At 43.8% G+C, this 15,427-nt stretch overlaps 3 protein-coding genes across 10 annotated transcripts in view; 1 reads left to right on the forward strand and 2 right to left on the reverse strand.

Moving 5' to 3' along the window:
* Positions 1-4,658, reverse strand: part of LOC144155780 (MPN domain-containing protein-like) — a 44,868-nt gene extending 40,210 nt beyond the window's left edge. For 4 of the 8 annotated variants that reach the window (XM_077687435.1, XM_077687436.1, XM_077687433.1 and 1 more), the window contains exons 1-2: positions 4,400-4,657; positions 2,153-2,338 (exon numbers count right to left, since the gene is read on the reverse strand). In XM_077687435.1, coding sequence (XP_077543561.1) covers positions 2,153-2,335 — 183 coding nt within the window. In that variant the 5' untranslated portion in view covers positions 2,336-2,338; positions 4,400-4,657. Of the gene's footprint in view, positions 1-2,152; positions 2,339-2,974; positions 3,091-4,399 lie in introns of all 8 variants that reach the window. The other 4 variants (XM_077687434.1, XM_077687432.1, XM_077687429.1 and 1 more) reach the window with 2 other exon arrangements.
* Positions 4,659-4,882: 224 nt separating this feature from the next.
* LOC144155783 (COP9 signalosome complex subunit 8-like) lies at positions 4,883-11,442 on the forward strand. The gene is made up of 7 exons (XM_077687438.1): positions 4,883-5,291; positions 5,767-5,837; positions 5,914-5,962; positions 7,352-7,481; positions 9,446-9,553; positions 9,623-9,685; positions 10,295-11,442. Exons 1-7 carry the CDS (start codon positions 5,205-5,207, stop codon positions 10,372-10,374), a joined length of 588 nt encoding a protein of 195 aa, XP_077543564.1. The 5' UTR covers positions 4,883-5,204; the 3' UTR covers positions 10,375-11,442.
* A 475-nt stretch (positions 11,443-11,917) lies between these two features.
* The window catches only part of LOC144155781 (uncharacterized), a 36,432-nt gene continuing 32,922 nt past the window's right edge, over positions 11,918-15,427 (reverse strand). The window contains exons 7-8 of the mRNA XM_077687437.1: positions 13,702-13,851; positions 11,918-12,069 (exon numbers count right to left, since the gene is read on the reverse strand). Of these exons, the coding sequence (XP_077543563.1) occupies positions 11,960-12,069; positions 13,702-13,851 (260 nt within the window). The 3' untranslated portion in view covers positions 11,918-11,959. The remainder of the gene's footprint in view (positions 12,070-13,701; positions 13,852-15,427) is intronic.

Here is a 15,427-nt window from a genome sequence, read left to right on the forward strand (position 1 = left end):
TTTGTCAATCGAGCACTATGTTTCACGAAACGATTATTTTCTCCATCAACGAAAACAAGCCAGGTTTCGATACGGTCCCAAATAAACCAAAGGCGGAAAACGGCTTGCCATAGTGTGGTGGCGCCATCTAGATTGACTAACTGTAAACAAGTCTCCGCTCCACACCAAGTTCAGCTGTAAGACCTCTTCTTAATGATGTCATTGCAAACGTCTTTCAAACACATATTTTGGCGCAAGAATAGAAATTTTAGCTGAAATTGATTAATTCCGCAGTGAATAAAGCGTCGTTTGCTTCCGGACAAGCGCTGGGGGCACTATAGAACACGAAATCTTTCGAATAAAGCAAACTTGTATTTTGTCTTCATGGCCCCTTTAAGCAAAAAAACTGCAAGTAAAGGACAGGACTACGACGAAGGAGACAGGACTGTGCACTACGCGTAGTTTTGCTACTAAAGATTAAAAACTGAGAAGCATATGGTTCAAAGTGTGGTTTCATGCTTCAAAAGCCGCAGAAACTACCCTCGGATGCGCTCAGTTGCTCGGATGCACTCCTAAACTGGCTCACTTGGGTGAAAGCACATAGTGTGTGGAACAGAGTTGTATATGAGCCGCAATTTTATGGTTAAACCCAATGTGACAAACCCATAACCTGGGTCGACCGGTCGACCCAGATGTTTGCATTAGGTTCTAGCTATAGACCTTTTCCACGCCAAGAAAGGCGCTAATAGTGGTGAATACGAAGGGCACAAGTGGAGACTCTTTCGACCATGGTTGCCGGTGGTACTGTTATCCAACAATGCTAATCAGAGGGCTTGGTTTGATGCAAACCGCACTCCATTTTTCTTACTTCATGCACAAGGGTCGCTCTTTAGGTGCACTGTTTGCAAAGTTTAATACGGTTTCCTACACCGGTGATTGCCCACTCGATAACTTAAGGCTTCGGCCGTGGCCACCAAATGCCAACCAGCTAGGAGTTCGGTCCGGCGTACCTACCACATCCGCCTGAAGCGGAAATTCTGAGAAGAGCGAGCCATCAAAAGTAACGGCGGCGCCGGCAAGTGCATGCGCAAATAAAGGTAATGAAAAAGGTCCATTCCCCTACAGTACGCCTCTCAAATCTTCAGTGCAGCCCATCGCCTTTGCAAATGCTTTTCCGTAATGCAAAGCTGCTTTAGTACGAGGTGCACACATACACAACCAGTGCACTCTTATCCCAACTAGACAAGATGGAAAGGTAATCAGTTCCGATAATCAGCGGCACGTGGGTTCCGCGCGCATGTCATAAAAAGTGATGCTGCGGCATCAGATCGAGATGTTAACAAAGACAGATGCAGTGAGTTGAACACCTTGCTTCTTGCTTGGTGCCCCATGACGCAGCTCGAGTTTCGGTACATAACGCTCAGTCAGGCTAACCAAGATTGGTCGAACTACTCAAGTTTTAGCCCACTTCTAGTAAGGGTCCTGCTATCCCATGGGCCAGGAGTAGGCAACCTGCGGCCCGTGGGCCACATGAGGCCTGCAGGGTGGCATTATGTAGCCTCCGTCACGATGCCAGAACCCCTTCCGACCTTGTAATTTCTTATTTATATGCCAACGTGGCAGTTTTGACCTCAAATGGAGTAAGACAGGAACAAAGAAAAATCCCTCCCAGTAGGCATTGTCGCCCCTTTTCACATTTAGACTAACAATGTCTTCACCCCCACCTCCCCCATTTGCCACCCGGCCCTCGCCGTGTCAGCTTCATGCAACTTGGCCCTCCGCCTCAGCAGGTTGCCAACCCCTGCCATAGACGACGTTACACACCGGGCACCAGTCAACATCTCAATCCAAAAACAATTTGTCACATTACCCACATATTTCTGCAAAACATAACCGTTATTATAATCTCAATCAACAACCAGCCAGTGAATAAATGTTTCCAACATTTAACAGCAAGGTGGGACTCAAAATTCACCGAGACACCTTGCCTGCAGCACTGTCAACAGAAGCAAGAGCTACTTGCCTTATATCACTTTGGGAAAGCAGACTTACGTGTGTCTCAGTTGCGAAGCACCCCAAGACATAGTAGTATGTACAAGTTTGCAGTTTATGCCATGCATAACGAAAGTAACAGGAACAGCAAGTTACTAAAATGAAAGCACTTTCTACTCACGAGATAGTCAATGGACAAGACGTTCTCGCCGTGCTGTAGGATTCCATCAGACATGAGCATGCTCAGTGTGACACTCCTCCCTGTTTGCGCTCCCCGACGTTTGGACCCTCCTCCCTCTTCATCCTCCTCATCTCCTGACTGTTCCGCACCATCCAAGTCTTCATCTTCAATTTTTGTTGACATGGCCTGCACATTGTATGAAGCAGCAACCTTTTTTTGGCAAGTGTATAAAGCAGCAGTCAGGCGTCGAGAAAAGTCACGACATTGCAAGCCAACTTCACCACATTGCAAGCCATACCACTGGACCTATGGGCGTCAGCAGAGGGGTGACAAAAGGGCACTTGTACCCCCTCCCCCCGCAATGTGAAGGATTTGTCCCCTCAAGACAAAATCCTGCCGACAACCATGACTGAACCTACGCAGTGCTATGCAGATTGTTAATACAAACTGATCAACCTTTTTGTTTGCCAGAATAAGTTGACTTAAGCTGATGGCTACGGGAGAGAGAAAAAGAAAGAAAGAGACGAAGAATACACAGGGCCCTCCTTCAGTTAGCCACTTATCTCTTGAAAGTGCCTCACAGATGCAACTACATAGCCACAAATGAAGTGGCAGTCTAGCTGTCTACGGCCACTTAACTTTTACTTCTTCTCTCCCAGTCTTCCATTTAGTTTTTATATTTCACACACAACCCTCTGTCTTTTAAAAAATGTCCTGGAAGTGCCAACTGGCATGCTGGTCAGTGCCCCATTGCAGAGCAGTGCAGTGAGATGGGCGAGAATAGGCACCTATGTGCAAAACACAATCTGTTGTTAGCCTCACCTGTTAAGCTTCTCACTTCGCTCCCTCACATAAAAAAGCATGCTTTGTGCGTAAGCATGTACATATTGCTGCACCATTTGGTGACATGGCACTGATTGGCCTGCCAGTTGACACTCCTGCAAAAAAAAAAAAAAAAATTGGGTGGCTGTATGAGTGTGCTGCTTGTGAGCCTGCAACCATGTGCCACATAAAACCCTGGAAAAACACCAAAACAGTGGCGTTATTAAGGCTCGTGCACACTTAGGACTGGTGTGATAGAAGAGACGCGATTTCTATCACTTCAGTCGCCCAGCGATCGGTTTTGTCGCTTGGTCTTTACCAATTTTTGTCGGCGCGACAGAAATCACATCACTTTTGTTGCAAGTGTGAGCGAGCCTTTACTGTGGTTATTTTTCAACCAATCAGCATCATCATCAGTCATTAGGTGCATGTTGCAGGGTTTTTAAAAGCAACTGACTTTTGTCCTAACCTTAATCTTGTGTCAGCCAAATCTAATCTCTGCCTCCAAATTCTATCATCTTTTTATTTAGGTTTCTGCTTTTCCCTGTTTCACCCATCAACAGCTACACTATCATCACCTACCATCGGTCCGTCACACCACATATATGCTGTCCAGCTACACATTCTCAATTTTTACTTTATACAGGAGATAGAATGCGACTTTGGCTAGCGCCGTAATTCATGAAATTGGGTGTTCGGTGTTCTGCTAGGCGACCTAGCCTCTTTTCGTGGCCTTTTTGGCCTGATCCTGGTTTTTCTTTGAAGCACTTCATGAGGCCTCAAGTTTCTGTTTCATTTTGAGCACTGGAAGTTTTCTTTTCAATGAAAGGTTTACAATGGAAGCTTTACGTTATTTGGGATTGCGCTTTGAATGCAACACGCCTATATAAATTCTTCGCCTGATTTTTTTTTTAAAGCGCTTCTTTACGACTTCGATGCTAAACAGTTGCCTTGAAACCCATCCGTACGCTTTTCTTAGTACGTTCATATTCTGAGGTTCCCTGCAACTCATGACTTTTTCAGGTCACCTCGTCGGCGAATCCATGCTTGCTTAAACATTTTTTATTGTCTTGCCTCCTTAACGTTTCCCAGAGCTTTCTGGATGAGTCAAAATTTTCGCGCCCAACAGTTCTGTAAAGCAGCAGATCCAAACAACCTATTGTAATGTTGTTCACCAGGAACGCGGCATCTGGGCGGCCAGCTGAAAAACCTTCAACCTTTTCTCCTGACGACATCCAACAGGGAGCAACGTTAGCTCGCACGTTGGCTGCTTGATATCTGTTCATACGTACGGTGAAAAAGATCGGATACCGAGTTGTTAGAGTTAGGCAACGACACACTATCATCAAACACACGGCGATTGCACCATGCCAGCCTTATTTAAAGAACGCACAGGGAGGAAACCCCACGAAAAGGTCTACTCACCTCACAACAAAGAAATTTAGAGAGGGACGTGCGCTAACCATTGGCGCTGTCTCATCCAGTCTCTTAACACAAATAAGGCAGTCATTCGTCAACTTTTCCGTACGGGTCAAAGGTTCCTCTTCGCCTGAGCGCACAATACAGCACCTCTTTGATATTTGATCACGGTGAAACAATTTATATAATGCGAACATACAAGCAACTTCGAGGTAGCCACACCGGCTTTATTGCCACGGCAACCCGGCGGCACTAGAAAAAAAAAATCATAAAAGCGAAACAAAGGAAGAGGGTTGGGCAACGGCTAAGGCCGAGGCCGGGCTGGCTGAGCGTATAAAATAAAAAACTTAAATCACTGCAGCAAAACAACATAAAATAAAGTAATTACAACAAAAATTTGAATACATTTCAAAGCCGAGAAAGGTTACTGGAATTTAACAAATAAAGTACAATAATAAAGTGACTGAGTAGCTATCATCATCATCACGTGCCAGCATGCGTGCGGTGCGGTTGCTTCATAAGCTCGGTACATTGTAGCTCGGTTTAGCTGGGTCGGCATGTAGCTGAGTTTTAAAAGTACTCCGCTTTACTATAGTTCACTTTACTTTACTTTACTTTACTACAACTCGTTTAGATCCGTCCTTGTCGATTTGAAAAACAAAAAAAAAGCTCTAGTTGGCAGAAGAGAGAGGCAGCAGCCGCAAGTGTTCAACTGTTACAACCTTACAACCATGCAGCGATCAGCTGATTGAGCCAGTTGAGCCCAGTGCGGTGATGAAATCACGTTTGCAGTAGAATCGTAGAATCCAAGATGGAAATGGTCGTTGATGGAGGTGGAGATGCTGGGGTGCCAGAGTACTCGAGGTTGGCTGCAGATCTTGAACTTCAAGAGCTGGAGGTACGAGCACGTTAGGTAAAATGCAGTGGGCGCTTCCTGTAAACGGTGAAAAGATGGCTCACTGCAAACTGACCGAGAACGAAATGATACCGCAGGCTAACTGACAGCTTGGTGTACAGCAAGCGGAAAGTTCTACTTGCACTGAGAGGAATAGAAAAGTGATAGTGTGTACAGGAGTGTTGACTTGGGAACTAAAGTGTAGAAACTGCTGTGACGTTGCAGCAACATTTTGTTTTGCGCGAAAAAGGCAAAAGCAAGCGTGTGTTTAGATCTGTGCAGTAATTGGTTGTGGGCGTGACTAGTCATTGCTGGAGGCAAAGCGTCTGTGGCGCACTGATGGACGGGACCGTTTATGGGTCTATGCGTTAATTACGTCTGCTTTGAACAAAAAACCTAGCTTTTCTTTTCTTGTTTTGAGAGCTCCGGAAGCTCTGCATTTTTTTGCTTACTCTTTGCTCGTCTCTTCCCAACTTAGGCACCAAATGGCCTGGCGAGTCCGCAAGTTTATGGCCAACTGCTAGCAATCTACTTGCTTCAGAATGACCTGTAGGTATCAAGCTCTAGTTTAGTTCTGAGAACTTTCGTCGCCAAGGTCTTACAAGCCCAATTTTTGTTTGCCTAGACCAAATGCGAAATTTCTATGGAAGAGGATTCCTCAAGAAATCAAGCAAGTACGTAATTATACTTGGGAGACATGTCCCTATGGCAAATCCAGGATTTCTGAAACGTACTTTATATTTAGCCTTTCATTTATAGAGCATATGGATCAAGAAGAGTCATATAGAAAAATTTGGCAAAATTGTGGCTATCGTGTCAACTCACATTATCTTTTATTTCCTTCTGGACTATGCCAAAGGTTGGGGGTTAAAAAGGCAGAGCTGTTTTATGCACAAGGCAGGTGTTTCACTTACTGCTACAAACAACATTGCCCTCGTTTGCAATGTAGCTTTATGGCTCCATATTGAGCATGGGGAAGCCAGAATGCTCTCGGGGGAGGAGTCCAAGTAGGCAAAGTTGCCGTCTGGCATGCTTCAACCAGGCAAAGAGATGATGTTATGGCCACAAAAAAAAAAAAAGAAAAACCACTTGGCTGCCTATGCAGAATTTATCGAAACAGTGTGATCATTGCGCTAATTTGCGCAGTGGAAGGGGTCGGGAAGACAAAATACATTCCTTAATTTGAATTGAAATTAATTTAATTTGAAGAGCCTTTGGTATCCAACCCAACTTGCCCAGAAAAACATTTTTTAACTGAAAAAAATGTTACAAGTCCTTATGACATTATAAGGAGCCGGTGAGAAGGGTCTGGTGAGTTGGCACTGTTTCGTCTGTTTTCCTTAATATCTGGATTATTTGCTCGAAGTTTGCGTTGAAATGGGTATCATTGTTATTGGGACAAATCAGTCTCTTTGACAACCCAAACTTGTGTTTTGCTTCTGTTTCAATTTTGTGCCATTCATGGGTCTTTCTTGAAACCCGCCGCCAAAAAAAGCTGAAAGTTTTAGCTAATGACGATGTTTTCAAATTGTATTACGCCCCCAAGCTGATATTACATTCCCTCCCCCCCCCCCCCCCCCCCCCCCCCCCCCCTTGCTTGCAAACACCCATCACCCATGGCTACAGGGTTGACTAGTTCGTTCGTTCAGGTTTCTTTCAGCGAGATAAGGCTATCCGTATTAAGATGCTAACTTGCTTTATTATGCTGTTTGCCTGCATTACAAGGTACATTTTATGCCTGTAAAATATTAGGTAACTGTGTCATGCAGCAATTTTTTTCTGGCATCAGATATAATTTCTCCACAGCAGAGGCTGTCGGTAAATGTTGCTTTTTCAACTGAGATTTTTAAAGGTTTAGGCTAATTAACAATTGGCATAGCAATATTGATTGTTACTAAACTAATTGCATTCACAGTTTTTCAATGTAACTAAAACGAAACTTCAAATGGTATTTAAGCACTGTTAATTGAAACACCCTAGCAACATGTTGCTAATTGTAAGCATGAAGAACACTGTTATAATTACTAAGTGTGATAATGATGCTTTTTCCTTTTCTTGAGCAGTCCCACTCTGAGCTGGGCAATATCTGGAAAGTTGGCCATGGCCTTTGGTATAAAGATTTTCCTGCCATATACACTGGCTTAAACCAGGATTGGCCTGATTACGTGAAACCCGCCATGAAAGAACTGGGAGGCAAGTTGAAGATTTATCTGCACTTTTCTCACAAGTTTGCAAGCGTTCTAGAGTATAGAGAGATTGTTCTGGCCATTCTTAGAGTCAACAGCAAGAAAATTTTTCGCATTAAAAAAAAAGGTGCAAACTTAATTCATACTGGAGTACACAGTTTGTGTTGCTTGTTGCCTTAGTGCACCTTGACAAAATTGTTCTCAAATAATGCTTTTCTGTGGCGAAATTACATTTAGATACTTCATTCAATTTGTGGCGAACGTGTGAACTTGGAGATTGTTTCGGGGGAAAAACAGGGAATGTGTTTGGTAACCCAGCTATAAAGGCACGCGTGTCATGAGCATAGATTCCTTGAGTACACTTTTACTTAAAGCTAAAGCTGGTGTTCAGGCTCCTGCCCAGTGAGAGGCCTCCTGGTTGATGTAGTCCTGGGCCATCCAGTCCTCACCACAAGTCAGTGCTGGGATGTGATGGTGGTCAACCAGGTCAGCTGTCCTGGCCACTTGTATACTGGGTGGGGATTATTAAAGGCCAACTGAACCTAACTTTCACCTCACCGAAATTTATTGTGAACACTAGTACTTACCAGCAAGTAAACTGGGACATGACTAATAGCCCCATGAATCAGGATGGGTTAAAATGGCTGTGCAGCAGGTGACGCAGCGTCTGCTGGCAGATCATGCACACAGCCAGGAAGTGGAAGTGACCTTCCCGTTGGCCAGGTTCTTGGTCTATCAGCCAGCCATGCAGCGGGAGAACCGGTTGAGCTCCACTGGGCGCGCTTCTCTCAGGGATACCGTGCGCGCAAATTGGTTTCAGGCAGGCTTTCTCCTGAGCCGCTGGTCGGCTGCAACATCACTTCAGCCTCGCCATAATGGCCGTGCTCTCCTCAATTTTTTTTTTCAAAATTGACGATTTCTGCTGCTGGTTGCTTGCAGCGTGCGTGTGCATGCTTCAGCTGTGATATTTTCTATCTTGCAGACTATATGGAACTAGGGATTTCAAGAGGTTGAAATTTTTGCTGCAGTCAGCCTTTAATTGGCTTCTGCACACCATGGGTAGAGGGTGCAGGGCTGAGGGAAGAACTTAGGCTTGTATAGTAGGGTGCCTTGAGTGTAAGCAATATTTTGGCCAGCCAGAGTTTGTCACCTTGACCCAGGTAAGGTGGGGGGCGGGAGGCTGTGGAGGTCAAATTTTTCAGAAATTCCAGAAAAGAAAAAGTTCAATGGCCTTCCCTTTTTGTAGCCTGTTAGTCTAGCCGTCACATGCCCATATAAGGGCATGAAGGGGGTAGGAAGCATCCTGCTGTTATTTTCCAGGTGCCTTTATTATTTTTTTCTCACTTTCTGCACCACATCTTTTAAATAGTAATTTTTTTAAGCCACCAATTCATGGTCCCGTATTCTCGCAACAGCAAGCAGTTGGATGCTAGGCGAGGCTCCTACATCTCATCTGGTGTTTTCTTTTCAGGCGTGTTTGTTTGTTTTTTCCCCTTTTAATTCTAACCAGCATTTGACTGTTGTGCCTGTTGCCAGTTCAAAGGTGTAATTATGATGCCAACATATGCAATACAATGCTGCATTGGCCATGCTGGGCTGCACGATATATTACCACACGTACAGTGCTTTCATTTGAAAGCAGAAATCTTTTTTTTCAGGGTGAGAATCTAAACGATTTTGCAAATTTTGAGTGGTTGCCAACTTTGATTTACACAAAATTTCCGCACACAGTTGATTCACAGCGTGGGGCATCTCCCTGAATAGTGCTGAGAGCTTTTTTGTTGCTGTTGAGCTGTGTGTCAGCCATACATTTTCTTTTTGTTTTGAGCTGTGTGTCAGCCATACATTTTCTTTTACTTTTGCTTTAGACTGGTCATTCCTTGTTTCTGTGAGAATCTCAAAAACAAGACCTCAGTTTGTTAACGAGTTCCAGTGGCTGGTAGTGCTAATAACGTGTGCGCTGCCTTGCAGAACGCACAAGGCGGCGTGCCTTGGCACTGGTGGCCAAGGCATACTCCTCCATCTCCCTTGATGATACCGCCTCTTTTCTGGGTGTTCCCAGGCCTGAAGTCGCAGATGGTAAGGACCAGTGGCATGTTCGTAGAGCTGTGTAACAGTTGTATTCTCTCTTTCTCTCACGCCTTCCAGTTGTGAGGCCGTTGGGCTGGGTCGTTGATGTTGAAAATGGCATCGTTTCACCAAAGCACAAAGGTAGGCGTATTTTTTACTTCAGGGATAGTAAGCCCCTCTTTCTTTGGGGGAGGGGGGGGGAGTGAGTTAAGGTGAGGTAAGTAATGAAAGGATCCTTTCTTATATGGCAAACACTTTTGTAGTTGGCTGCTGCAAAAAGTGAGTGTATTATTACAAAACCTTGTTTATTTGGTGGCAGTTTAGATGCAGCATAATTGCAATACGATAGAACAATGCTGTAAGGGGCCCGCTTATGGTGAAGACATGAATTTGACAGAAAAAAAAAAAGTCAGTCCCAACTTGGATGCATGTGCGTGCATGCCCCTTTTTTTTTCTTTAAGTGGGACGAGGTATGGCGATAAAACGGGCAGTGAAACCCACTTTTGAAAGCTTGGTCATGCTACAGATTTGTAGTTCAATATGTTTAGATGACATATTTTTCTTGTAATCATTTTTTTTTATTGTTTGCTTGTTTTTTAAGCTCTTCGAACACACATCAGTGAGGTTCTATTGTGGTTGGTAACTTGCAGAATTTGGTTCAGTATACTGTATTGGTAGTGAATAAAATTCTTTAATTTTTACCTACTCATTTTTTTCCTCCCATTCCGAAACCTCCTTTATTTTTTCCAGATACCACAAACGAAGGGTCAGCACCAAGCGACGAGCAGCTGGCTAAGCTGACGGACTTTGTAGCCTTTTTGGAAAACTGAGAAGTGTGTTCTTCAAGTGGAGACAGTCATATTCAGACCAATCATGTTCAGACTACAGTAAAAGCTCGTTAATTCGAACTCGAAAGGAACCATAAAATTGTTCAAATTAAGTGGAGTTCGAATTATCGGGTTGCGCTAGAATGAATGGACATCGCGCACACTGCGCGGGAAGAACACAAAGAAGCCACCTCTGGACTCGTTATCACGTATTAGGCACTACTGCACGTTCGTGGAAGGTGATTTTGTAAATGTTCATGGAGCTCAAGCAGCGAGCGAAATTAATTGATCAGTCAGTTTTTTTGCATCTCCAGAAATTTGGTTTGGTTTGGATTTGCAACACATTGTAATCACTCTGGGCTGACTTCTTCTGCGAGGAGCGATGGAAACCAGGGGATCCCACTTCGAATGAACCGTTCTGGATGCCGACACGTTCGAATTATCAGGAGTGTTCCCCCATTGAAATATACGGGGCTGTGCCGAGACCAGGGCGTAAGTTCGAATTAACTGAGTTTGAATTAACGAGCTTTTACTGTATTAGCTTCAAGAAATCGTGCTGAAGGGACAACGAAGACAAAATACAACATTATTTTATTTGAAAGCACTAGCCTTTGGTAACTCACTGAACTCCATTCCTGTCTCTTGCACTTCTCACGATAGACAGCTTCAGCAGTAACGTAATAGGGGAAAAGCTAAAAACAGAGTTCTCATTGTGTTAATCCCAGGTTAGCATTCATGTGGTGTGATCAAGTGGAACGAGAGGCACCACTACAATCGCAGTCACGCTTCTTGCCTGTGGCTTTGGTTAGTAGCCACCCATCGCAGAAACAAGTGCCTGGGACGTCTGAGGGCTGGGACGGAAAGTGGCTGGCGAATTGCTTTTACTTCAGCTGTTTTCCTCGTCTATATTAATTGTTTGAAGTTTGCATTAAAACTGTAATCATTATTATTGGAACAAAGCAGTCTTCTGAATGAATGAAGCTTGCATTCTGTCTTCATAGTACTGATGCAACAAAAGTGCAGACTTGGCTGCAATTCTATGAAAATTTCATTAAATGCTTGAATGTTGTACTGTTTGAGTCGTTTGTCAACTATTCTAAGTTAACAAAGTATGTTCCTAGCAGAAAATGCTTCTAATATAAAGTGCGCATTCACCGGTTGTGGTCCCATGGCAACATTGTTGTGCACTTCTCTTTTCTGGTCACCTATCTCTCTGCCTCTCTTGTACATCCGTCTATTTAAAAATTGGGAGGGAAAAGTAGGGGAGCAAAATGGGAACCTAGCTTGTTGTATTCGCGTGACTGGTGCTGGAAGATTCCACACTGATGAGGGCTGTCCATTTTCAAGCTCTTGCGGCATCGTCAGAGCCCTACTGGGTTTGCTTAAGATCTTGTCGGAGCCGCGCCAAGGGGTGCTCTGCACGCCATTTCTTGTTGACCCGCTTGCTTGTTGCAGGGACCGTAGCTATGCATTCCTCATTCACAACATGTTCTATGTTCATTGTACATTCTTTGTTCATTGTGTCTGTGCAGAGAGTACAAAATAGTCTGCAGCAAACTTTTTTATTTTGGTAATTGTTGGATGTTATTTACATTGTGAGAAACACTAATATACAGAGGAGTACAAGTGTGCATTCTTGCACCTTGTTTGACGATGCTTTATTCTGCCACCTGTGCGAGTGAAGTGCTGAACTCTGTGCTGCAAAAAACGTGATGCCATTAGTGACCAGAAGCTGCATATATGTATTTTCTAAATCAAAGAAGCGGTGGGGATGAAATAAAGATGGACTATTCCGGAAGAAACACGTGCATTTTTTTGGGCAAATAAAGGCTCTCTATTTAGAATGTACACCCTTTGTCAAAATTTTGTGGGCCAATTCCAAGCCTTCTTGGCCACAAAGAATTGAAAGAATCGGCTTTACCTTTAAATGTGACAAAAATATTTTAATGCAGTACGAAAGAAAGGTGTTTTCTCTAGCTTTCCTGCATAAAAAGTTGCAACCTCGCTCGGGACGGAAGCTTGTACATTGAATTTTTTGCAGCCTGCGCGTTCCCGGCTTGGCCCACAAAATTTTGACAAAGACTGTACGTAGCCACCATTCTTGCGAGGAAGTTAAAAAAAAAAAAAGGACAACAGGCAGGCAGGAGGACAGTGGTCAGCTGCGAAGCAGTTTCAGCTGTCCAATTTATCTTGATCTACCATAGAACAACCATTACTTAAGCAGATATTAAATACTGCTTTCACTTTTGCAGCTCAATTACTGCTATTGTGTAAAATATCACGGCTGGCAGGTGAAGACATGTTATTGCATTTCCGGCTATAAAAAATTCTGAAGCACAATGGATGGGAAAAGGAGATAGAAAAGTGTTTTATGATACATTTGCCCTTTCCACTGTTTCTGTTGTAGCTGTGTATCGGGCTATATCAGAGACCTGATAAAAGCACGATACTGTTTGGTGAACCGAGACCTCCACGATCAGCTACCGGCGGCGCACTGTTGCCCCGCCGGCAGCTGATCGCGGAGGCCACATGTTGACATAAATGTGATTATGTCATGTTCTATAGAATGAGTGTGAAAAAAAAAATTAAATTTAGTGTTACGTTTTATTGTAATTACGGTTACGTTGAGAGACAGCTTTAATCCCCAATCAATGTTTGCAAGCCCAGAAGGGATCTCTGGCACACTCATGGTCAAGACCCAGCTTCCTTCGAACATGGTAGGTAGGGAAGTGGGGGTGGCTCACTGCTAGTTCAGAAAACGACAAATGCATCCTCCCTCGCTCTGGTCCGCCACTGGTAAAAACAAAAAAATTCTATGAAGTTACCAGAAACACATCAGTCCAAAAGCCACCCGTTGAAGCACCTGAATAATGCAGCGCACGCATGGTTGTGATGGCACGGTGGATGAAATCGCACGCGCAGCTGCGATTTCGTGTTACGCTTAAATTTTGTGCCCTGTCTTTGGAGCGTTAGAAAATGCCTCCAGTTGAAGTGACGATTGCTGCGTATTTTCGGATGCTCAACAACTTTGCGATAGAGAAGAAAATATCTTACTCACTAAATAACAATTCAGACGTACTACAGAAGGCAAAATATGGCCACATGATTCACACCAGCATGCATGATGAATAGTTTTTTTTTTTTTTTTTTCGTAGAAGACTGGCCTCGGCAGTTATAAGTGGTGAAGGCGTGGCGTGGTGCATTTGGGCATGAGAACCACTTTACTGATGAAAAACACTTAATAATTGCGAGTCGTATTGCATTCAAAGGGACACTTCTGAAGCTCCAGCACGAAGAACTTGAGTAAATAAATGTTAAAAGTTTCCTTACCTGTGCTGCAAGACCCCCTGGCCAAATCTATAATCAGTGCAACAAGCGAGTTTGCAGTTTTTTCAATGAATTGCAGATTGAGATCAGTGAGTGCCGTGATGTTGTCGCATACTTCGTGGTAGCACTCGCGCATTGTACCGCGAAATGGTCCTGAAAATTGGAAGTGGACGGCATAAGTTTCAATTGGCCAACATGTCATACCGATCGGATATAATGCGATTACTATCTTCAGATATAAAAATAGAAGTTAAACACAATTTTTCCGGAGCAGCCAATCAATTGCAAGTGCAATAATGAACTGGGTACGTGTAAGGGTGTTGTTAATCGTCATGAGTACAACTGCTCCTTGTGACACTCCATATCAAAGCTTATCAAAACTCCATATCAAATAAACCTCTACCAAGTTGGTAAAGGTTCGGTTCGAAAAATAAACAGCGCAAATACGACAGGCATAGAAGAAATGAGGAGGACCACCCGGAAATAAAATTTTCAGGCTTCTTTTTTTTTTTCTCTGCGAATCAACCTCACGTGGTCTCTTCCAATTTAAACTTAATTTGGACTAAACCTGTTCCTGGTTTCCAAGCTCCCTGCTGTAATCTTGAACACTGCCTCTCCACTCTTTTTCTGCCCCACAACAATTCAGTCCTACCTTATGTCTTTCCAATGCCCCCCCCCCCCTTATTGCATGCCTGGCTGGGCTCAGCATCACCGGAAGAACAGCTATAGTCTGAGTGCAAAAAGTTCTACTAGCATTTTTAGGTCATTAAAAATATACGGTATTTTTATGGCGCTAATTTTGCAGTGTTTGTGCTTCTAATTTGCAATCGTGTTCCAACAAATAAGAACGATTACAATCACATTGAGCTAATTATGAAATAATTTAACTGAAACCATTTCTTCTGACCAAAGCTCGTGCTGTTATGGTGGGCTTGCTGTCACGAGATACATTTCGCTCTGGCAGGCAAGTGATGGGGTTTAAAATTTGACAATGTATGAGCATGATACCGCAAGTTATTTTCTGAAATTCCCCTAGACGACACACTAAAAATAAATAATCAAGAGCGCGTACGGTACAGGAGGGGTGTACAGGCAACCTTAGCAACAAGACTTTCAATCACACTTTTCTCTTCATGAAAAGCACGAAAGTATAATCGCGCGCGTGGGTTGAGGGGTTGAAAGAGCATAATAATAGTCAACTGCTGATATTTGTACGAGTGAACAAAAACACGACGACGTGAAAAGTGCACGGCAGCATTGTATCGCGAATGTCAGCAGACTTGTGAGGTTTTGTGATGTGCTTCACTCTGTCAAAGGATTAAAAACCTGCTGGAGAGCACAAAAATAGTAATCAGAGTCCCTTCGTCTTAAATACCGACTTCTTTCATTTATTACTGAATATCCGAAAATGTGGGTTGCCCCTCACGCTTTTGTGAAATTAGAATTCTGTCGGTTTTTTAACCGAAATGTCCTAACGCTTGAACGCTCGGCTTCCCGGACTAGCCCACCTCTGTTCAATCGCAGGCGCCTTGGAACAGCATCATGCATGGCAAGCTATTTTTGTTATCCATGCCGAGGGCTTTCTTTGGTGTCATCGGTAACGGAGATAAGTTTGTACACGCGGGGCTTGTCTCCAAGGGCATCGTTTTTTTGGAAATTCGACCAAAGCCACTTGATGAAATCTAGGGGCAAGGTTCGCCCATGGCTGCTTGATGAAATGGAGGTGTGG

This window comes from Haemaphysalis longicornis, unplaced genomic scaffold (genome assembly GCF_048455015.1).
Source record: "Haemaphysalis longicornis isolate Haplotype H1 unplaced genomic scaffold, Haemaphysalis longicornis Haplotype H1 scaffold_1, whole genome shotgun sequence".
Classification (NCBI taxonomy): Eukaryota; Metazoa; Arthropoda; class Arachnida; order Ixodida; family Ixodidae; genus Haemaphysalis; species Haemaphysalis longicornis.

Excerpts from the sequence above, each read along its gene's own strand:
- LOC144155783 (XM_077687438.1), top strand. The coding sequence starts at position 5,205 with ATGGAAATGGTCGTTGATGGAGGTGGAGATGCTGGGGTGCCAGAGTAC. Across the intron at positions 5,963-7,351 it reads TTCCTCAAGAAATCAAGCAA|TCCCACTCTGAGCTGGGCAA; the intron begins GTACGTAATTAT and ends TTTCTTGAGCAG. Across the intron at positions 9,554-9,622 it reads CAGGCCTGAAGTCGCAGATG|TTGTGAGGCCGTTGGGCTGG; the intron begins GTAAGGACCAGT and ends CACGCCTTCCAG.